At 44.2% G+C, this 23,200-nt stretch overlaps 2 protein-coding genes across 8 annotated transcripts; one reads left to right on the plus strand and one right to left on the minus strand.

Annotated features, from left to right (window-relative positions):
* Positions 1-93: 93 nt before the first annotated feature.
* LOC121924308 (ras-related protein Rab-7a-like) lies at positions 94-13,232 on the minus strand. 5 transcript variants are annotated; one of them, XM_042455655.1, is made up of 6 exons: positions 13,013-13,036; positions 4,776-4,841; positions 3,447-3,573; positions 1,064-1,282; positions 639-764; positions 94-447 (listed from the first exon to the last, which is right to left on the minus strand). In XM_042455655.1, exons 1-6 carry the CDS (start codon positions 13,018-13,020, stop codon positions 358-360), a joined length of 636 nt encoding a protein of 211 aa, XP_042311589.1. In that variant the 5' UTR covers positions 13,021-13,036; the 3' UTR covers positions 94-357. The 5 variants fall into 5 exon arrangements, with proteins under 5 accessions (XP_042311589.1, XP_042311591.1, XP_042311590.1 ...); XM_042455657.1 differs by lacking the exon at positions 13,013-13,036 and adding an exon at positions 5,219-5,472; XM_042455656.1 differs by lacking the exon at positions 13,013-13,036 and adding an exon at positions 5,228-5,470.
* LOC121924307 (renin binding protein) lies at positions 8,645-21,024 on the plus strand. Of its 3 annotated transcripts, XM_042455652.1 has the most exons (11): positions 8,645-8,878; positions 9,009-9,146; positions 11,199-11,274; positions 12,345-12,420; positions 13,644-13,816; positions 15,651-15,875; positions 15,962-16,043; positions 18,077-18,252; positions 18,389-18,520; positions 19,103-19,190; positions 20,297-21,024. In XM_042455652.1, the coding sequence occupies exons 2-11, from the start codon at positions 9,046-9,048 to the stop codon at positions 20,383-20,385; spliced, it is 1,218 nt and encodes a 405-aa protein (XP_042311586.1). In that variant the 5' UTR covers positions 8,645-8,878; positions 9,009-9,045; the 3' UTR covers positions 20,386-21,024. The 3 variants fall into 3 exon arrangements, with proteins under 3 accessions (XP_042311586.1, XP_042311588.1, XP_042311587.1); XM_042455654.1 differs by lacking the exons at positions 8,645-8,878; positions 12,345-12,420 and adding an exon at positions 12,201-12,307; XM_042455653.1 differs by lacking the exons at positions 8,645-8,878; positions 9,009-9,146; positions 12,345-12,420 and adding an exon at positions 12,201-12,307 and having other exon boundaries at positions 11,013-11,274.
* Positions 21,025-23,200: the final 2,176 nt, after the last annotated feature.

Below are 23,200 nucleotides of genomic sequence, written 5' to 3' on the forward strand. Positions count from 1 at the left end.
TGTCAAATTAAAATTTTACACATCTTTATTTTAGGTGGGTTGGGACAGCTTTTGGGAAGCAAAAGGCAAACAGGGTTGTTTTGACCATAGATATGCCCAGGAATGAAACAGATTTATTTCCACATACTTTGGGAAGAGCCACTAGAATATGGACAGCTCCCTCCTAAATTAGAAAGCTGCCTCCTCCAGAGGGGCAGAAATCTGTACTGCAGTCCAGTTATAGGCTACAACCAGGCAAATGTCCTTGGGACTCTTGTGTGTGGTGTCCCCCTACTCCTTGATCACTGCAATGCACAAAAGAGTCCCCTTTTCATGAGCAGGACGGAGGGGGGATCTTCCCAACTGCACCAGAACTTGTCAGCAGCTACACTTCTCTCGGTGTGCCCCTTCTGGCGGCCTGGTCTCCAGATGAACTGAGTCAGGTTCTGGTGGTTCAGATCCCCTGCGCTGGAATGATACAGAATGGTGAGAAAGGCATGTGGAAAGGGGACAGTCAGGAAATGTAGAAACCTAGTTAGAACTGCATAGTTCTTAAGAAAAAAAGTGATGGGAAGGAGTTTAAATTCTACAAAAGTACATAGTCTAGTCAGCACCTAATACATGGGTTTTGAGGCTTGAAAATTAAATTGGTTTCTTACATTCTTTAGTACAGCCCGTATGGCCCATTCAAACACTTGCTGTACGTTGGTGGCTGCCTTGGCACTGGTTTCAAAATATGTGGCATCATGAAGCCTGCTCCACAACTCTGCCTCCTCTGAAGAGACCTAGATAAAGATAGGGCTTGGGTTTATCTTGTCTTCTCAGTTATTTTGACTGCTACCATAAGAAATAATTACAGGTTCTTTTAATGTATAATGTGAAAGCAAGTTCTTAAGATGTATTCATTTCCTGGGTACTAATTTCAGGAGTTTTGTGTGGCACTAGTGTCTGATCACAACCTGCCACTGAGTAGGTCTATACTGCGTAACCTCCTCTGCCTGCCTTTCCATATTGGGGTTGGGTGCCATGTTTGACCCCAGCCACCACCTACAGCCTCCCCCTCTGGCTGTGTATGTAGCCGCACCTCTCGGTTCTCCAGGTCAGTCTTGTTCCCGATGACAGCGATGGGGAAAGTGGGCTCTTCCCCTGGCTCAATCTGCAACAGAAGCTGCTTATGCCACTTATCCAGGGCTTGGAAAGAGCTGGCAGATGTGACATCAAAGACGAGGAGGCAACAGTCTGACCCCCGGTATAGGGCAGTCCCCAGGGCTTGGAACCTTTCTGTGCCGGCTGTGTCCCAAATCTAGCAGTAGAAAGAGAAGCAAGACTTCACTACAGTCATCCTTCCACATTTGCAGTTTTTATTTTTGCAGATTTGATTAATATGTTCTCTAGATCCTCCAGCACAACTTGATGGTCAGCATCCACCAAAGTTGCACTGGAGGACCTAGAGAGAACACTTCCCTAGACAATTGTAGGTCCAGTGCAATTCTGTGGTAATCCTCTGACAGATGTTAACCACAGAGTTGTGCTGGAGGACCTAGAGATTTCTGGAGGGGTGTTCTCTCCAGTTAAAAAAGTATTTTTTATTTGCAGTTTTTCCACTTTCACTGGGGTCCTGTGCCCCTCACCCCAGGGAATGTAGAGGGCCCACTGTATAGTTGGATCCTTTATTATTTCTCTCAATTCACCTTTTTTTCTCAGGCAGTAGTTGGATGGATGGGCTTTATTCCCCGTTTATTTGGAGCTGCCCTACTGTGGACTGAAAAAGTTTCCAACTGTTTGCCCAGGGGAGAGATTCCATAAAAGGATTTCTCCATGTTTAACTAGGGCTCTTTAGCCTGTATCAGAAGTGGGAATTGCTCTGTCCTCCAAACACTGTTAGACGTCAACTCCTATCATCCCTGGCCAACAGAACTAATGAGTTATGCTGGGAATTAGTTCAGCAGCAGCTGGAGGACTGCATGATTTCCACTCCAATCTAAATCCAACTGTTAGTCCCAACAAGACCCAGTGAATCAATTTCTAAATGGTAAAAGAACAGTTATATAAATCTTACGGATTAAATTAGCCTACTCTGGTTAGGGCTAGCAATTTGATACAGATCAGGGGTAGGAATTGTGTGGCTGCAGATTTAAGCATCTGTTTATGGCAAACCCTGTTGTCCCCAGTGGTGGCCAATGCATATGGCCATCCCAATTCCTTCCTTTAAAATAGAATCCACAGCAGTACTAACCGGGCTAAAACAGCTTACCTTCCAAGATCAGACAGGAACATGTGCTTTTTGGGTATTTAGACCAATGACATACACTTAGCCCACTACAGGGTAGGCACCTCTCACTACAGACAACAAATTATAAGGATAGTTGATGGGTATAATGCAAATCTTAAAGGGAGGGGACAGAATTAGCCAAAATCATCTCATCAAACACTTGAGACCTTTCCACATTACAAAGCTGTAGCACAGTGATGGCAAACGTAGAGACCGAGTGCCCAAACTGCAACCCAAAACTCACTCATTTATCATAAAGTACCACATCCCTCTGGCTTTCTAGTAACAAACTTTAGCAAATTCTGTGCTGGGGCGATGGCATATGTACCTACAGAAAAGGCTCTGAGGGGCACTCATGCCATAGGTTTGCCACCCCTGCTGTAGCACAATGATTTCCCTTTAGGCACCATGGCTGCAGCCTATGGGTTCCTGGGACTGTTAGTTTGGTCAGAGACACAAGCTTCCTGGGCAAGAATGCCAAATGTCTCTTCTTAATCTGGCAATCCCAGAAACCCATAGGATTTTGCCATGGCAGTTAAAGTGAAATCATAGGGCTATCACTGCTCCCTCGGAAAGCGAACCATTCTAGCCTGGTACCAACAAATTATAATTCTGGGCCTTGCTAAGGAGTAGTCTGGAGAGAGGGGTTACAATCCAGAAGTCCCGCTCCTTTGTCAGTACATTCTGAGCATCAATGGTTCCCTCTATTCAACACCCTTCTCAGAATGGCATCTTTGCTGTTCTCCCAGCCAGTGATGATCACATCTGCTTCAGTTTGAGGGAGAGTGCCAAATGCTTGTCTGGATTTGGAGGACAGGGTGTCTGTAATATTATAGCTTGCCCTGTTTCTCCAGGTGTAATGGAGGACCCTGTTCCATTACCAGGTGAGGGAAGAGAGATTTATATCTGGCCTAGGCTGGAGATTTTACAAAATGGTAGACTAGAGCAGAGCTTCTTAGGCTATCTCAGGGTTTTCCCCCATTGTGCCAAGGACTGACACCAGATGTGTGTCCACTGGGTACAGATGTTTATTTTTTTCCTGGAGACTCACTGTAGACCAGTAACAAACCTCTGTGACTTTTCAGAGGTTTCTAGCAATGCTGAGAGTAGCGGTAAGAGTAGGTGGAGGGCTACATGAGTCCCACCCTGATTTAGGTTTTTGGCACAACCAGCAGTAACCCTTTGCTGGGCCTACCTGTACTGTCAGCGTACGCCCCTCTATGTGTACTTGCTTGCTAAGGAAGTCGGCCCCAATGGTGGCTCGGTAGCGGCTGCTGAAGCGGTTGTTCACATACTGGTTCATCAGGGCAGATTTGCCAACCCTACGGGGAAAAGAAAAAAGTTGGCATCAGATTCTGGGATCTGGTCAACATCCTTCCTACAGGACACAGGTGTGTTTGAGCAGGAGAGACAGCAACCTCCCTGCCATTTCCCAGGTTGATGGGCTCCTTTGCCTGGGTCATGTACAAGTTATAATTCCTCATTAAAGAATTGCAGAAAATAACAGCTCTGAATATCAATTGTAGAGGAATAATGTCCTGGGAGGTCTTGGAACCAAATCCTAGTGGATACCAAAGGTCCACTATATAACAAGGATGGGGAAAAGCCAAATTATTTTTTGCAAAAAGGGGAAGGGGAGATGTGGACATCTCAGAGATGGGTGGAGCAAAAGCAAACAGTGGGTGGAGCCAATCCAGAGTGGGCATGACCAACATGTTTTCTTTTCCTTCACCACCAACCATCATTTTCTTTCATCAACTTTTCTTTCTTTTTGGCAGGTTTATAAGAGTCTCCTGAGCTTCCCACTTAGTTTTTGGGACTGCCCAAAGTCCCTTCCTTTTTCTGCCACCCAATCTTCCCAGGAGATCCAGTTCTTTTCTTCCCCATCCTTCCTTCCTTCCTTCCTTCCTTCCTTCCTTCCTTCCTTCCATCCATCCATCCATCCATCCATCCATTTTGGACTCCCTTCATTTAGTCTATCAGTCAGTCAGTCTACTGTGCTTCAAGTAAACAGCTATTTTGCACAGATACAAAAAGAGGCTGCATCCACACTGCTGAATTAATCCAGTTTGACACTCCTTTAACTGCCATAGTTCAACGCTGGGGAATCCTAGGAACTGTAGTTGTGGCACCAGAGCTCTCTGACAAAGAATGCTAAATATCTCCCACAAATACAGCTCTCAGAATTCTAAAGCATTGAGCCACATCAGTTAAAGTGATGTCAAACTGGATTATTACTGTAGTGTGGATGTTGTCAAACAGGGATGTAGCCAAGGGGGGGGGGGTTCTTGGAGTCCGGACCCCCCCTTTCCATTAGAAAAATGAATGGTGTGTGCTGTTGCGCCGCTGCACCCAAGCCCCATTATAATGGTGGCACTCTAGACCCCCCCCCCCTTCCTAAAATCCTAGCTACATCCCTGTGTCAAAGTCAGGCTTCTTGTGCTTCCTGGCAGAGAAGAGCCTGGCCATGCCTACTAGGGATTTCCCAAGTTAGTCCTCCCCCCTTCCTTTTTCCTTAACCTACCCTGAATTCCCAGTAAGTAGGATTTTGAGGTGTGAGCGTCTGAACATGGGGCGCCTCCGCCAGAACCTGGAGAGAAAGAAAAGCACTGAGAAGGCAGGGAACGGCAGCTTTCCTCTGTGGTGTTTATCACACTGGGGCTGATTTCGACATTAAAGAGAGATTAAAACGCATTTAAAGCATCCTGCAAATTAAGTGGAAATGGCAAGTAATTGTGCAAATGATTAACGACTTGAAGGCACCCAAGAACAACTAGGGCAAGTCACACTCTCTCAGCCTCAAGGGAAAGCCTCCTCTGAGCAAATCTAGCCAGGAAAAACCCCAGGATAGGTTCGCCATAAGTCAGAAACAACTTGAAGGCACTCAACACACAACAATAAGGTTTTCTTTAGGCTCTCCATAAGTAAAAAATAAAATGACACAACAAGAAGAACAAGAACAACAACCTGGCTCACCCTCTTCCTGCTGGAAACTCTCCTCAGAGGGATTCAGGAGGAAGAGGAGGAGGAGGAGGAGGAAGGGATCCCCGTCTGGAGAGAGTGGCTCACATAACAGTGTGTTATGGGGATGTCTGAAGGGAGTGCAGAAGCAGGTGTCGCAGGAGCCACGTTGCCCTGGTTCTCTGGCCCTTCCTTCCTTCCTTCCCCTTTGGAGGAGTGGAGTGGAGTGGAGTGGGTGGCACTAGCTAATTCCTGCCAGGTTTATGGGAGAAATCCTGGGCTAGGTGAAGGGCCAAGCCAGGCAGGGAAAGGGGGAGGAAGGGACATGTGTTGCCTTTTTGTTGCTGCTGCTGCTAAGCTTTGGCAATTAGAGAAACTGAGGGTTAGGCCTGCTTTGGCTGCATCTGCACTGCAGAAATAACCCAGTTTGACACTGCTTTAACTGCCCTGGCTCAATGCCATAGAATTTTAGCAACTGTAGTTTTGTGAGACATTTAGCCTTCTCCGTCAGAGAGCTCTGGGGCCACAACAAACTACAAATCTCAGGATTTCCTAGCACTGAATCAAGGCAGTTAAAGTGGCCTAAAACTGGACTGTTTTGACAGTGTGTTTTGGACCTCTCTAATGTCAATTTTGTTCTGTTTTCAAGGGGGAAAATGCCCTGTTATGTTGGGGAAATGGTTTGAAGATCCCTGTTTAAAATGGTGGTTGTCCAGAAACAGAACAAAACCCCAAAACACCACAGAATTATGTTATGGAGTGTGAAAAGCTTTATGACAATGTGTTGAAAGACTGAAAATTGCTGCCTAAGATTACTTCCTCAGAGAAACATTCATGATACGATCGTGGTGAAATATAGTTGCTCTCTATGGCTGCATCTGCACTGCAGAAATAATCCAGTTTGACACCGCTTTAACTGCCATGGCTCAATGCTATGGAATTCTGGGAACTGTAGCTTGTTGTGGCACCAGAGCGCTCTGACAGGCTGCATCTACTCTGCAGAAATAATCCTGTTTCACACTGCTTTCATTGCCCTGACTCAATGCTATGGAATCTTGGGAATTGTAGTTTGTAGTGGCAACAGAGGTCTGTGATAGACAAAATGTCTCACAAAAGTACCTTTCTCAAAATTCGATAGAACTGAGCATTGGCAGTTAAAGTGGTGTTGAACTGGATTATTTCTGCAGTGTGGATGCAGCCTATGTCTACCTAAATTTCTGTATGAGTTCTGCCACTAAAGAATAATTGTTATCTCAATATGTTTATGTAATAAAACTTTCGCAATCATCTCCCTTTGTCATGAATATGGAATATTACATAACACCATCTGTTTTTGCCATTCCCAATGTCCAATTTTTGTCTCAAGGAAAAGTGGCCAGACTACATTTGATGCCACTTTGAGTGCTGTAGCTCCATCCTATGGAATCCTGGGATTTGTAGTTTTACAAGGTCTTGAGAATCCTCTACCAAAAAGGGCTGGTTCCTCACCAAAATACAAATCCCATGATTCTGTCAGATAGAGCCTTTGGCAGTTAAAGTGGTATCAAGCTGCGTTATTTTTACAGTGCAGATGCACAAGAGTTCAGCTGAAGTTTGAAGCTATTCCAACATTAGACATTGGGGGGGCTGAAGGAACTATTATTTGGGGTGTCATAATTATTATTGGGGGCCCAAACCCTTATTCTCCCTCCTTTCTCTGTATCTGGGAGGGCACACTGGGGGACAAACATGGGCCGAATTCTGCCCTCCCACAGCTTTGCTGCCACCTGAGGCGGCTGCCTCACCCTCCTTAACAACAAACCCAGCCCTTGGGGTTTGTTTGCTCTTGGGGTGTCTGCTCAACTGGCCTCCATATCCCCCTTCTCTGCCATTTGTTAGTCATTTCTTAGTCATTTGGCCTAGCCTCTAAGGAGTTGCCAGTTTCTTAGGTTGATAATAGATAAAGGCTATCCATATCGTGTGACTCTGGAGACCAGGGTTTGAGTCCCCGCTTGGCCTTGTTGACCCTGGTCAAGTCACACTCTCTCAGCCTCAGAGGAAAGCAATGGCCAACCTCCTCTGAACAAATCTTGCCAAGAAAACCCCATGATAGGTATGCCTTGGGGTCACTATAAGTCGGAAACAACACACAACAATAAATAACGTTGAAAGGATGACCGAATTGGTTTAAACTGTCCTGTACATAAAGGACAGGTTCTCCCAATTCCTTGAAATAATCCAATTTGACACCCAATTTTTGGTATCTTTCTCTGAGGGTTTTCTTGGCAAGGTTTATTCCACGGAGGGTTGCATTGCAACACTGCTTTCCTCTGAGGCTGAGAGAGTGTGATTTGGCCAAAGTCACAGGTTTCCATGGCTGAGCAGGGAGTTAAAGTCTGGGGCACAGCTTTGCTATTACTGTACTGTTATTGTTGCATGCCTTCAAGTCATTTCCAGCTTATAGTGGTGAACCTATTATGTTTTTTTCTTGCCGGTTTCTTCAGAGGGGGTTCACCATTTCCATCCTCTGAGGCTGAGAGAGTGTGACTTGCCCAAAGTCATCCAGTGGGTCTCCATAGCAGAACAGGGATTTGAACCCTGGTCTCCATAGTATAGTACAACACTCAAACCATTTCCCCCACATTGGCAGCTACGCTGTAGTAATATTATAATTTGACCCCACTTTAAATTCCCTGGCTCCATCCTAGAGAGTCCTAAAATTTTTAGTTTTGTAGAAGCACCAGACCTTTTGGAAGAAAAGGCTTGAGACCGTGTAAAACTACACATCCCAGGATTTCATAGGATGGGGCTACAGCCAGGGCTCTATCCTACAGACTCCTAGGATATTCAGTTTTGTGAGGCACCAGCCCTCTTTGCCAGAGGAGGCTCAAGACTTCAGCACATTACAGATCCCAGGATGCCATAGAATGCAGCTACAACTATGGCTCCGGTTTTTTGTCAGGCACCAACCTTTGGCAGAGGAGGCTCAAGACTCTGGCAAACTACAGATCCCAGGATTCCATAGGATGCTGGCTCCATCCTAGACTCCTGGAATTTGTAGTTTTGTGGGAGCACCAGCCCTTTTTGGCAGAGGAGGCTCAAAAACCTTGGCAAACTACACATCCAATAATTCAATAGGATGGTGGCCCCATCCTGGGATTAGCAGTTTTGTGAGACACCAGCCCTCTTTGGTAGAGGAGGCTCAAGACCTTAGCAAACTACACAGCCCAGGATCCCATAGGATGGGGCTAAAGCCATGACTCCATCCTGCAGACTCCTGGGATTTGTAGTTTTCTGAGAGATTCAGCCTTCCCTGTCAGAGAGCTCTGGTGCCACAATAAACTACAATTCCCATGAGCACTGAGCCAGGGCAGTTAAAGCCTTCTCAATCTGGGTGACTTCTGCCATGTGTTTTGGACTTCAGTGGCTGCAGCTGAGGAGTTAACAGAGCAAGCCTGGGAAACTGCAAGAAAACAACAACGACAAATCAGGGTTTTTTCCCCTCCTCACGTGAGAGGAAGGGTCTGGCTGGTGTCAGGTGACTTGTGGGCACATCATATGACCACCAGTTGCCACATTAGCAACTTTGGCAAGGATTTTTGTTGATGTCTTAAACTGCAAAGTGTGCCTTTGTACTCTCCCAGTGTCCAAATCCAGCCTGAAATCACTGCTGTGTTATCTTCCTAGGTATGTCAGTATCTGTACATTTTTGGTCTTTGGGGCTGAGTTTTTCCCCCCTGATCCTAAAGTCTGGGCAATATCATGGAAATTGCTGAGCCAGCTAATAAAACAAAAACTCTCTCTGCTTTCCCTACAGTAAGATTGCATTCCTGCTACTTGGAGAAGCAGAAAGAATGGATTTGCAGATTCTGCGCAACTGGCACCAAAGGATCTCTCAGGAGCTGGACACAGTGGTGGCTTTTTGGCTGCGGCATTCCCACGATGAAGACTATGGGTTGCCTATCTCTCCTTTTTTCTGTCTAAGCTACCCTTGGCCCTCCAGGGCTGGGTGACCGGATGTCCTCCTTTTCCAAGACGTCCTACATTTCAGCCTTCTGTCCAGGAAAAATTCCAACATGTTGTCCATTTTGAGCATGGTTAAAAAGCATGAGTTGACATTTCTATTAGTCCTTTTAGCTTTTATTTGGGAATGCCCTACATTTTGTGGTGTCTTTTCCTGCTTTGCGGTTATGCCATCTGGTCACCCTGCTCCAGGGCTTTGAGTGCTGTGTGGTTGAGTGAGGATTTGAATACAGATTTCTATTGATGCATCTACACTGAAGAAGTAGTGCAGTTTGACACCACTTTAAATGCTATCTGTTGTTGTTGTGTGCCTTCAAGTCATTTCCAACTTATATGGACCCTTGTTGTGTGCTTTCGAGTCATTTTTTACTTTTATTGACCCTAAGTGAGCCTGTCATAGGGTCTTCCTGGCATGTTTCTTCAGAGGGGGTTTGCCATTGCCATCCTCTGAGGATGAGAGAGTGTGACTTGCCTAAGGTCACCCAGTGGGTTTTTATGCTTAAGCTGAGAACCAAACAATGATCTCCAGAGTTGTAGTCTCAACACATAAACCACTACACCGTACTGGTTCTCATGGTGACCCTGAGGCGAACCTGTCATAAGATTTTATTGGCAAGATTTGTTCAAAGGTGGTTTGCCATTGCCTATTGTGGAGGCTGAGAGAGTGTGTCTGGCTCAAAGTCACCCAAGGGGTTTCCATGGCTGAGCTGGAAATTGAACTCTGGTCTCCAGGGTCATAGTCCAACACTCAAACCGCTATCCCATGCTGGTTTAAATGTCGTAGCTCCATCCTATGGAGTCTGGGATTTGTAGTTTTACAAGAACTTTAGCTTTGTCTGCCAAAGAGGGACGGTGCCTCACAAAACTACAAATCCCCTGATCCTGTAGAGTGAAGCCATGGCAGTTAAAATGATGTCAAACTGCATTATTTCTACAGTGCAGATGCACTCTATACTAGATGAAACGCATATTTTCTTCTCTTCCATTGGCATCTACAGTGTAGTTGATGATGATGTTATCGTTGTTGTATAGATGCACACTATATTCCATAGTTGTAGCTCTAGCCCCTAGATCACACTATCTCCTTTTGATAAAGACAGGTGTGTGTGTGTGTGTGTGTGTGTGGGTAGAGTGGGGGATTTTAAGTTTAGAGTGCTATGTCTGCCGCCAAGCAAAGTTGGCCTAAATGGAGAGAGGCCCTTTTAAAAAGAAAGGAGATTTTCTTTTTAAAAAATTTCCAGGAAAAGGCAAGCAAGGTGACCAGAGGACCTTCTTTTCCAGGACATGTCTTATATTTCAGCCTTCAGTCCAGGAGGAATTTCAAAATGCTTTCCATTTTGAGTAGGACTAATTAGCATGTATTTATATTAGCATTTTGAGTTTTAGAATCATAGAGTTGGAAGAGACCACAAGGGCCATCCAGTCCAACCCCATTCTGCCATGCAGGAACTCTCAGTCAAAGCATCCTTGACAACTGGCCATCCAGCCTCTGTTTAAAGACCTCCAAGGAAGGAGACTTCACTACACTCCGATGGAGTTTGTTCCACTGTCAAACAGCCCTTACTGTCAGGAAGTTCCTCCTAATGTTGAGGTGGAATCTCTTTTCCTGGAGCTTGCATCCATTGCTCTGGGTCCTAGTCTCTGGAGCAGCAGAAAACAAGCTAGCTCCCTCCTCAATACCCCTTCAAGTATTTAAACAGGGCTATCATATCACCTCTTAACCTTCTCTTCTACAGACTAACCACCCCCAGCTCCTTAAGTCATTCCTCAGGACATGATTTCCAGACCCTTCACCATTTTAGTCGCCCTCCTTTGGACATGCTCCAGTTTCTCAATGTCATGAGATTTTGTCATGACCTACATTTTTCTTGAATGTCCTCCATTTTGCAATGCCTTGTTCTCCTTTACAGTTATGACATCTGGTCGCCCTCTTAGTTCCTCATTCCTTCTGGTTCTAATTGGTGTCTATCATTTTTCTTTCTAGAGGGTTCTTTACATGTCTGGGCCAGGATGGGAAGGTTTATGATGACTTGAAATATGTCTGGTTGCAAGGACGGCAGGTAGGAATATTCAGGTCCTGTGGATTTACTTGCTCTTTTTTTAGTGTTTTTAGATTTTCAATTATTATCCCCTAAAGTTGTTATGTGCCTTCAAGTCATTTCTGACTTAAGACATCCCTAAGGCGAACCTATCACAGGATTTTCTTGGCACGTTTCTTCAGAAGGGGTTTGCTATTGCCATTCTGTGAGGCCGAGAGAGTGTGACTTGCCCAAGATCACCCAATGGGTTCTTTGGCAGAGCTGGGATTCAAACCCTGGCCTCCAGATTCATAGTCCAGTGCTCAAACAACTGCGCCATGCTCACTCTGTACAGTTAGGAAAAACTGAGGCTGCTGGGGGTGATTTTCAGGTGACATAAAGCTCTCCAGAACCCAGTTGTGCTTGAAATTAGTTTCACAGTCTTGTTTCATTGAAGGAAATGAATGCAATAAAATAATGTCAGGGTTTTCTCTGAGCATGTACAGGGTGCCTTCCATTAAGCACTGTCGAGCCCTATCCAGCCAGGTTAGAGGAAAGGGTTTATCTGCATGGAACAGTCGGACTTCTAAGCAAATTTCATCTCCATCACCTCATTCTTTAGATCAGTGGTTCCTAAACTTTGGTCTTCCAGATGTTTGGCCTTCATGGGAGGGAAAAGAGTTTCTCCACATTTGGGGCACAGTAACACCACCATGATTCCACTTTAAGTACCTTGGTTCCTTCCTGTGGAAACCTGGGATTTGTAGTTTAGGGAGGGTCATTCAAAATCTTCAGTCAGGGTGCTCCTCTGGTGCCTCTGACCAAACTACCACTCCCAGGATTCCATAGAATGCTGCCATGGCAGTTACAGTGAAATCATAGTGCTTTTTAAATTATGTAGTGTGAAAGGGCCTTTTGTTTAAGCAGCAGAAGGATGCTCATAGGGTTCTTAACTTTTGACCCTCCAGATGTTTTGGATTTCAACTCCCAGCTGGTATGGCCAGTGCTCTGAGATCCTGGGAACTGACATCTGAAATCCAAAGTTTGAGCACTACTGTGCTGGATGAGATCAAAGGTACCAGTCTGATCACCTCAATTCCCTTCCCTAACAGGTGTGGATGTACAGTCGATTGTATCGGAAAGTACCACGGTTCCGGCGTCCTGACCTCCTGCAGGCAGCCCGAGCAGGTGGTCATCTCTGCCTCTCATATGTTATAGATAAAGCTTGGGGATCCTAATAGGTGAACTTTTATGTGTGGAATGGGATAAAACACAGCTATAGAAGAAGATCTGGAGTTGAAGGGGATGAACCCAGAAAATAAATCATGATAATCCTTGACCATGCCCATCCAGCCAAATAATCTTTATAACAACTCCGTGAGGTGGGGATAGGGAACATGTAGACTGCTGCCACACTGCAGAATGAATGCAGTATAACATCACTTCGACTGGTTCTGTCCTATGGGATTCTGGGATTTGTAGTTTGTTGTGGCACCAATGCTCTCTAACAGAAGAGAAGGCTAAATATCTCACAAAACTACAAAGCCTAGAATTGATTTCCCTAGCATTCTGATTTCCTTAGCATTTCCAACCCCTAGCATTGAGCCAGGGCACTTAAAGCAGGGTCCAACTGCATTAATTCTGCAGTACAGCGCCTAGCATTGCTCAACACTGGCTTTGCTGCCACCCTCCAAGAGTACCTGGAAGGCCAAACATGACAATTACTGCAGTAATGCTTACAGGAAGTGAGTCTCAAACAGACAACTCAAGCCCATCTCACCTGTTCATGGTAGAGATGAAATTTTGAACTAGGGACTTCCTTGTTCTCAGTGACTGGAGTCTTGGTTGCATTATGATGGCTCTTAGTGAAGAATGCAGGCTATTGTAAAAATAATAATCTAATGTCAACACCAAAGGTGGGCAAAAAGGGAGGATAATGTCCGAGGACAAACACTCTGGGCCCAGGTACCTAACAAGACAGATCAACCCAGGTGGAGATGATGTTGTTGTTGTTCACCGCCCTTGAGTCGATCTCAACCCATGGCGACCCTGTGGATGAGACATCTCCAATAGCCCATACAGACAGGCCAAAATAAAGCTGCTTCGGGTCACTTTGGAGGTATGCTGTTTAAATGATGCATATGTCCTAAAAGTCCAGAAGCCGCGCCAAAGTCATGCTCCAGTCCTAAGGACTGGCAGACAGCTTTGGTGCAGCTTCTGGCCTCTTAAGATGCATGTGTCTTTTAAACAGCATACCTCCAAAGTGGCCTGAAGCAGCTTTATTTTGGCCTGTCTGTATGAGCGCCGAGACTCTCTGTCCTCCACTACTCTGCTTAGTTCACATAAACTCATACCTGTGACTTTCTTAATAGAGTCCACAATGCACCCTCAATTCCCTTTCTTTAACTCAGGTGGGGAATTCCTACTGCGACACGCACGAGTGGCCCTACCTTCTCAGAAGTGTGCCTTTGTTCTGACTCGGGATGGGCGCCCGGTGAAAATCCAGCGCACCATTTTCAGTGAGTGCTTCTACGTCCTTGGGCTGGATGAGCTTGGGCGAGCGACAGGGGAATCCAGATATCAGGTGAGGCCAAGGGAGCAGAATAACAGGTGTCCCTGTTGAACTGTGCCCCTCCTCCCCCAGGGTTGTGTGGGTACAATGCTTATTTAATCCTGCATCTCCTCTTTCCCCATAGAATCAGCCTGGCACCCTTCCCAAAAGTTATGGCACAGGTCCTAGAGCACACTTCAGTTAAAAAAATAATGAGTAGGAGTCAATCCAGTTCATTACCTCATGGTGCTGCAGTTAGGGATGGTCTTACTGTCACTATGGATACTGGGGTTCTGTTGATAGAATAAAGAATAACCACCATCTATTCAAGAAGAGGACTGTCGGCAGGACCCCATCACCATGTACAGATGTGAGAGCTTGACAGTGAAGAAAGCCTAGTGAAAGAAAATCAACTTATTTGAGATGTGGTACTGGAGACGAGTGCCGAGGATACCACGGATGGCCAAAAAAGACAAACAAATGGGTCCTTGAACAGATCAAGCCTGAAATACCCCTAGAAGCCAAGATGATCAAATTGAGGATGTAGTACTTTAGCCATATCATGAGAAGGCATAAGTCATTAGAAAATAAAATAATGCTGGGAAGGTTGAGGGTAGAAGAAAGAGAGGAAGCCTGCATGCCAGATGACTATAGATTCAATTAGAGAGGTCATGGGCATGAGTCTGCAAAACCTAAGCAGAGCAGTAGAATTCAGAGAGTCTTGGAGATGTTTCATCCATAGTGTTGCCATGAGTTGAGGTTGATTTGAAGGCATTTAACAACAACAACAACTGCCCAGCAGCTCTTATGCTAAATCTCTCCTGTTTCTGGTGGGGAGAAGCACTTGGCGGTTAACTAGTCACTGTACAGCGACATTCTTCTTTCTATAGATTCCTGTTGTTAACTGGCATTAAGGTAACTTGGACTTATGGCAACCCTATGAATGTGAGATCTCCAAGTCACCTTATCCTCAGCAGCCCTGCTCAGTTCTTGTAGACTCAGGAAAGCCATGGCTTCCTTGATTGAGTCTATCCATTTGGCTTCTTCCTCTTTTCCTACTGTCCTCTATCTTGCCAGGCATTGTTGTCATCTCTAGTGAGTCATGTCTTCTCATGATATGTCCAAAGTATGTTAACCTCATTTTAGTCATTTTGGCTTCTATGGAGAGTTCAGGCTTGATTTGCTCTAGTCTAGGACCCATTCATTGGTCTTCTTAGCAGTCCACAGTAGCTGTAGAGCTCTTCTGCAGCACTACAATTCAAATAAGTTTATTTCTTGACTGCAGTCTCCATTCTGATTAATGACTAAGCCAAGGTATGGAAAATCTTGAATTATTTCAATGTCTTCATTGTCTGCATTAAAGTTATGTAAATCAAATATGGTTATTATTTTTGTTTTCCTAATGGTTAGCTGTAAACCTATCTTTGCAATTTCTTCCTTGACTTTCTTGAGTGATCGTTCCAAATCTTTGCTATTATCTGCATATCTGAAATTGTTGAAGTTCCTTCCTCCAGTTTTCATGCCTCTTTCCTCTGAGTCTAATCCTGCTTTACACGTGATATGTACAGCATGCACGTTTAAAAAGTAGGGTAATAAAGTGCAGCCTTGCCTGACCCCGTTGCCAATTGGAAACCATTCTGTTTCCTCATATTCTGTCCTAACAGTAGCCTCTTGTCCTGAGTACAGATTACACATCAGTAATCAGTAATCCCTGGAATCCTATCAGTGAGTGAATGAACTAGACCCAGAGCCAGGTTCCATACTTATAAGCCTTGTGGGTAGCCAGTGGCCTGGAAGGTCAGATCTGAGCAACATGAGGTGACTCTTCTTTTCCTTTTCCTTTTGGTAATGGGGTTTCTGATGACAGAAAGAGGCCCTGACTATGATGGATGCCATTGTGCGCTGGGTAAGGGAAGATCCCTCTGAGCTGGGGCGACCACAGTTGTCAGGAGCTGTCCCCCATGACTCAATGGCTGTTCCCATGATGCTCCTCAACCTTGTGGACCAGCTATCAGAAGGAGATGAAGAGGCTGCGAGCCGATTCAGTGAGGTGGGGAACTGGGCTGCTCAACGAATACTCACACATGTTCAGGTACAGCAAGCCCTCCTTAAGACTTTTTTGTGTGATGTTCAGTTTGATCTGTACCACAAACAAATCCCTCTCTACTTTCCCTGCAGAAGAATGGCACTGCTGTATTGGAGAATGTCTCTGAAGATGGCAAGGAACTACCAGGGTGTTTAGGAAGACAACAAAATCCTGGTAGGAAGGGATGTCATTGGCTCCTGATACAGTTCCTGATTGATGCATCTATTGCAGGGAAAAGGCTTTGAACTATAATCTTGCAAACTGTCTATATGTCAGTCAATAAATACTGGGTTTGATGAGCCAACGGTGTGCCTCTGGCTGTATCTGCACTGCAGAAATAATGCAGTTTGACACGACTTTAATTGCCATGGTTCAGTGTTATGGAATTTTGCCAACTTGTAGTTTGTTGTGGCACCAGAGCTCTTTGATAGAGAAGGCTAAATATCTCACAAAACTACTAATCCCAGGATGGAGGGAGCCATGACAGTTAAAGTGATTTCAAGATGCTTTGTCTGTGCAGTGTGGATACATCCTTAGAGTAGTGGTAGGAATTGAGATGTCACTCTAGATTATGTGGAATTTCTACTCTAAACAGCTCTGGTCAGCTAAGCCATAGGTGAGGGATGCTGGGAGCTGCAGTTCCATGTATTTGGAGCACCACATAATCCCATCCCCTTGCTCTGAGTTTTTGAATCAGCCAATTCTATCTGAAACAGGGAAGGTGAGTACCATAGCAAGTCCATAGCATTGAGGCATGTTAGCTAAAGCAGAGTCAAACTGCATTATTTCTGCAATGTAGATGCAGCCTCTATCTCAGGCACCTTCCTATGAGTTGGGGGCAAGGATGCTTTTGGAGTCTCTAAATCAGGTCTGGCAATGATACAGCTCTCCTGATGTTATTGGACTGCAACTCCAAGCATTTCTCATCATTGTTTATGGCAGCTAGGTTTGCTGGGGTGCAGTTCAATATCGGGAGGGGTACATGATTCCCACTACTGCTCTAAATTGTGAGTGGACAACTTTCACAGGATCAAGTGGACGCCATTCTGGACCCTTCCCTCAGTACCCAATGTTGGGGAGCCTACAACACCATTAAATGTCCTGCCACTTCTCTCCCTCTAAAATTGTTAGCATCTGCAGTGGCAACTCTCTGTAGTGCAGAAGCGTGATAGAGCAATCCCTCATACTTTTTCCAAGCTTCCCAATATCCCTGTGTACAGTACAGAAATTCTTCCTAACGTTTAAGTGGAATCTCTTTTCTTGTAATTTTAATCTGTTGGTTCATGTTCATACTGACTCCAGTGTATGGCAACTGTCTTCTAGCATTTTCTTCACAAGGTTTTTTTTTCAGAACGAATTTACCACTGCCTTCCTGTTCTGCAGAAAAACAAACAAACAGCTTCATTTTTATACTGCTTCATACTGAACTAACAGTGTCTAAGCGGTTTACAACTGTAACCTAATTGCCCCAACAATCTCATTTTAGTGACCTCCTCAGAAAGATGCAAGCCTGAGTCAAGCTTGAGCCCTTTTGCTGGTATTGAACTCGCAACCTTGTGGTTTTGAGTGAGTGGCTGCAGTAAAGGCATTTAACCACTGTGCACCAGGGCTCCAGAACAATTTCCATTTCTGAATACACACACACATACATGTATGTTTCATAAAATGTGCTAAGTACGTGATTGTGGAAGTAGTTCTTCAAGACAACTCCAACTTATGACAACTTTATCCCAAGGTTTTCTTCGCAAGGTATTTTCTTAAAACCTGTGAAGTGGAATAATTTTGTGCACAAGAAATATAAATAAAAGAATTAGCTGTGTTAGTCTGGAAAATTAGTATGCAAAGAGATCTTGCAGTACCTAGTCTCAAAGGTCCTGCAAGATCCCTTTGCATAAAGAAATACAAAGAGAGACATGTTTATTCTGCTAATAGTAGTTAGGTTTTTCTAGAACAGCGGTTCTCAAACTTTGGTCCTCTGGCTGCTTGAGATTTCAATTCCCCAAAGCTCTAGCAGGCTTGGACAATGGTAAGAGATTCTAGAAACTGAAGTCTAAAACATCTAGAGGGTCAAAGAAGAAGAGGACAGAAGCTGGGTGTCACGCCTAGTTGGGTATATAGGCCATTTGTTTACAAGTTAGGAGTGGAGAACAACTTGGGGACAGAACAGCTGTGTGACTTAGGACAGTTCTCTCTCTCTTCACTCCAAGGTCATGCCCTGGAAGCAGGCTGGTTCCTGCTCCGTCATGCCCAGCGCCAGCAAGACTCAAATCTCGTGTCTCAGGCTGTGGAAAAGTTTGTGAAGCAGCCATTCCATTCAGGCTGGGACCCTGAACATTGGGGCCTTTTTGCCTTCCAGGATGTGGATGGCCTTTGCCCTACTCAGGTATGGTGGGTCTTGGACCCTAGAGCCTACTTACACAATGGGTTTGAGAAATATATACACAAATACATATATTATGTGCTCACACTTCCACCTGGATTCCCTGTACTTCAATGTTCCCCTGTTCTCTATTTTCCAGCTAGAATGGAAAATGAAGCTTTGGTGGCCACATACAGAAGCCATGATTGCTTTTCTGATGGGTTTTGCTGACACTCGAGACAGAGAGCTCCTAGATCTGTTCGACCAGATGGCAAAATACACCTTTGACAAGGTATATTAGAAGGCTGGAGTCTGAGAATCATGGAATCTGTTTGAACTCAGAACACATTGTATCCTGAGCACAGGACAGCACCTATGGAGTTTCCATATTTTATCTTCTCTCAATTCCTGAATAGTAAAAGAAGTTAAAGTAGAGATGGGTAAGATGAGGTCCAGGGCACCCATTTGCACCCCCTTTTTGTGGCCTCCATGGCAAGCCTGTAGAATCAGCTAGTGCCTTTCATGCCACAGAAATTGTAAGTGACAGGGGGAAAGATGCTTTGCCTTGAAAACCTTGCAGGGCCATATGGTGCAAGAGAATGCTCCAATATCCTTTTGCACTATAATGAAAGGCCACTAAGGTGGCATTTCATTGGTGGACACAGATTATGTGGTGTTGCATCCTTCATTGGAAATGCTAGTAAATCTAATGTGCTCCCCCAGCACTGGATAGTTGCTCATCCATGGGCTAAAACACACTGATTTACCAGTGAGCATTTTTGAGCTTCGATCCTCCCACTCCAGTCTGAGTTCTTGCTCTCCAAGTGGACCATGCTGATACGTTGTTCTGCCATATTGTTTGTTTCTTCCTTAGTTCTGTGACCCAGAGATGGGTGAGTGGTTTGGCTATCTGACCCAGGAGGGTAAGGTGGCCCTCACAATCAAAGGAGGACCATTTAAAGGTAAGAATGCTAGAAAATGGGTGGCTTGAATCCAATCATGCATCAATGGGGGAAGGGAAGCAGAACACATATGATTTAGTCTGTTCAAGAGTCTATTTCCAATAGGAAAACTACCATAGAATCTAGAAAATTTAAAGAAGAGTCTCCCTCCCCATATCAAAGTGCCTCTGAGTTATATGCAGATTGCAAATTCAAACCACAGCCAATCACAGATACCTGGAATTAGAAGTGTAGGCTTCTAGGATAGTGGAGTGCAGCGGAGTCCAATGACACTGACTGATTCTGGCCTGAAATCCTGCTGCTTTGAAACAAAATCAAAGACACCCCCTGGTATCAGCCTGCAACCTGTCCTTCTGGAAGAACAGGATTTTGGAGAGGCAGAGGAGGAATCATCATTCCTTTTAAATATTGCTGCTTCATCATAACATGCAAAGCTTGGAAGCAGGTTAGGGTATATGAGAGAGAGTGTGATATAGTGGTTTGAGCACAGGAGTTGGACTCTGGAGATTGGGTTTGATTCCTTGCTTGGCCATGGAAACCCCTCAGGGTGACTGGGGAAATCACACATTCTCAGCCCCAGTGATAGGATAGCCTTAGGGTCCCCATAAGTCAGAAATGACTTGAAGGCACACAACAACAACAACAACAACAACAATAATAATAATTTGTTTTATTTATATACCGCTATTCCAAAGATCATAGCGGTGAACAGCAAGTAAACTAATTAGCAAGTAAGCTAATTTGCCCCCAACAGTCTGGGTACTCATTTTAGCTCCCTCCTCGGAAGGATGCAAGCCTGAGTCGAGCTTGGGCCCTTTTGCTGGTCTTGAACTTGCAACCTTGTGGTTTTGAGTGAATGGCTGCAGTACAGGCATTTAACCACTGCGCCACCAGGGCTCCATGGTAGCGCAGTGGTTTAGTTGACTGGTTAGATTAATTAATTGGAAAGGGATTTCATTGGAGTGACACTTTGGTCTGAGCTGATGGGAGCTGGAGAGCAACAACAGCGAGAGGGTCAACCGACTTCCCATCACTGAGGTAAAAGAAGTCACACAAGATCCCGGTGTTGCGCTCCCCATTTGAACCCCCCCTTTCTCTCTTCACAGGCTGTTTCCATGTCCCCCGTGCTCTCTATATGTGTGAAGAAATTCTGGAAATACTCATAAGGGAAGCTGAATCTAAAAGCGGGGAATGAAACACTCCACTGACTCTTCAATGAAGTCAAGGGCTAGGACTTCTCCATATTATTTCTCCAGCAGATCTTAATTGTAGTCACACGTAACTCCAATCATGATAGTATTAACAAAAAAGCTTCTCACTCCAGATCTCCAAAACCATCCTTAACTCCTGACCAGACTAGATTTAGACTAGAGCAAGCTGACTATACGACTACGAAGCTCTGTCTCTCCTGCTACCTCAGGACAGTTCAGTAACAGTCTTTTAGTTCACAGTTTTTGTGATAGTGAGATAATTTTCTTTTATATCCTCATTCTGTCTATCCACATTTTTTATTTTTTTATTTTTTATTGAAAATTTACAGAAACATATAACATAAAAAATATCACATACATAAGACACACAAACAACTTATCTTATCTTATAACTTTCTTGTCTTCATGTTCCCAATAAGACTTAAGTCTTATTGGAACTCTGTCTCTCCACATTGATTTACAGTCTTTGCTGGTTGTTTGCCAACTTTTCATACTCTCAATACCTGCCTTTTTTTCTGGATCTAGGGAATTGAGAATTGAGTTTAAAAAGTAAACATTAATTGATTCTATGTGTAAATTTACAGCGCTATATAAATAAAGGTTAATAATAATTATAACAACAACATTGTGCTGTATCGTTCTTTACACGTTTCTTGGTGTTTAGGGTCAGGGATGGGAGTGTGAGGTTCTGATAAATGTTGCCTCCTGCTGAGTTTGTCAACTGAGGTAAGAAGCCTGTGTCTAGGCTATGTAATTTTGGATTGCAAGTAGGGTTTGCAAGACTGAACAAATGTTTCTCCCTAAAACAAAAGCTTCTTGCTATTGATTAATATAGCGTGTTAGAGGGAGGGCTTCTAGTCTAGTTTTCTTAACACACAGCTGATTGCCCCAGAAGTCCTTCTAACAGCAATGCCTCATCCATCACTAAAGAACCTCATCCCTACGCCAATTGAATCCAGAGTGAACCTGTGTGAGGAAGAAGAATCCAGCAACTTGTGTGACACCCTATCAGGCATAGAAGGATTTCTGAAAATAAAAGATGCTTGTTGTAGGAGTGGAGTGAGGGAAGGAAATCTCTAGTTGTAGGAGTGGAGTGAGGGAAGGTTGTTTGTGTGTATTTGCATCTTGTATGTGGAGTTGGTTACCTAAAGAATGCTAGGGAGGTGTAGGAAGCATTCACTCATGATTCCTGCTTTGTTTGGGAAATGCATTTTTTTGTCAATAGAGTTCAACGTGCTTCTAATCCATAGTTAACAGGTTTTCTTTTAGTTGTTTAAAGTATGTGTAACGTGAGGCCAGGCATATAGACCAATGTCATACACCCTATTGTTCCTGTGGTCCTTGTGGACTTTATATGAAGTGGTGGGTTGTGCTGTGATGTGATCTATAACACCAGCTCATAGATGTAGTGGAAGTTGAAAATTTAGCCAGCTGAACTTCTGTTGCAGGGATGCCTCTCCCAAGATACATGACACATGAACTTTGCTGGTATATGGCTGAAAGTGAAAATCACACAGGAGAAAATGGACTTAAAGTCGAATCCTGTATCCCTTCAGACTTTTCTGCTTCCAACACTGATGTAACTATGCTGAAGCACAGTGTTAGTAAAAGGAAACGATGAGTGACATGATTCAGGGTTCGAATCTTTACATGGCCATGGAGACCCACTAAGTGATCCTGGGCAAGTCTCACACACTCAGCCTTAAAGGAAGGAAAAGGCAACATGCACCCCCCCTCCAACAAATTTTGCCAAAAAAGACCCATGATAGATTCGCCATAAATTGGAAATGACTTGAAGTTGAAGATGCACAACAGCAAGAGCCGCATGTGGGTAAATGTGCATTGAATTGTTAGCCCCTTAGCCATTACACAACAGGAACACACACCCTTTCATCCTAAAAAATAATTTTGGAAAACATAACAGTCATGGTTGCTCCCTATCTCCTTGACTGATTTCAGAAAAATAATACAGTTGTAATCACAGTGAAGCTTAACAGGAGCCAAACTAAGGAAAAGGACATAACAAAGAAAAAGAAAAACAGTATTCATTTGCAAAATTATGCTGATCTGCACTAATAGAGGGCATTTGCATTTGAATTTAGAATGAATTACACTTTGCAAATGTTTTCAACAGAGAAAAAGCAGGTGAGATCATGTGTAATGCAGGGACCCTTGATGAAAATAATCTGCCTATGAGGAAAGCTAGGTAAACAGCTGTTTCTGTTCCAGTGCATAAAGGGTCAATTCAGAAATCCATCCCACATCCCACTATGAATGAAGCAATTCTCATCAACAGTCACTACCATACTCTTAGTAAACTCAGCCCGTGCAATATTCAGCTGCTCAGCAGAAGAGAACAAATGGAGCTCTTTGGACTGCCACCTACAGGAAATAGAGCTAATCCCGCCTCCAGGTTATCTATTATTTTTCATGTCCTGCTGCTTTTCAACACTTGTCTTCTAAAACTGTGGTTCTTAACCTCCTGATTTTAAGCCTTGCCAACCACCTTTTCAAAGAACCAAGGGTCCAATGTGAAGGAAACAAACTATTGGTTGAGTCTCCCTTATCTGGATTTCTGGAATCCAAAAATATCCCAACAACCAAAACTTTTTTAAACGGGTGGCTGAGATAGTGACACTTTTTCTTTCTGATTGCTCAGTGGACTTTATCTCACAGGTGAAAATCGGGGAATGGCATTATGCCGGGAAAGTTGTGTTGAGGTGGACAAACCCAGATACCAATGTTTGGTAATATGCAAGAGTCAATATGTACATATAGATGGAATAAAAGATGAGAGTG

The sequence above is a fragment of the Sceloporus undulatus genome, chromosome 2 (assembly GCF_019175285.1).
Source record: "Sceloporus undulatus isolate JIND9_A2432 ecotype Alabama chromosome 2, SceUnd_v1.1, whole genome shotgun sequence".
Classification (NCBI taxonomy): Eukaryota; Metazoa; Chordata; class Lepidosauria; order Squamata; family Phrynosomatidae; genus Sceloporus; species Sceloporus undulatus.

Excerpts from the sequence above, each read along its gene's own strand:
- LOC121924308 (XM_042455655.1), bottom strand. Across the intron at positions 765-1,063 it reads CTGACCTGGAGAACCGAGAG|GTCTCTTCAGAGGAGGCAGA; the intron begins GTGCGGCTACAT and ends ATCTTTATCTAG. Across the intron at positions 448-638 it reads TACGGGCTGTACTAAAGAAT|CGCAGGGGATCTGAACCACC; the intron begins GTAAGAAACCAA and ends GTATCATTCCAG.
- LOC121924307 (XM_042455652.1), top strand. The coding sequence starts at position 9,046 with ATGGATTTGCAGATTCTGCGCAACTGGCACCAAAGGATCTCTCAGGAG. Across the intron at positions 11,275-12,344 it reads TCTGGTTGCAAGGACGGCAG|GTGTGGATGTACAGTCGATT; the intron begins GTAGGAATATTC and ends CTTCCCTAACAG. Across the intron at positions 13,817-15,650 it reads CAGGGGAATCCAGATATCAG|AAAGAGGCCCTGACTATGAT; the intron begins GTGAGGCCAAGG and ends TTCTGATGACAG.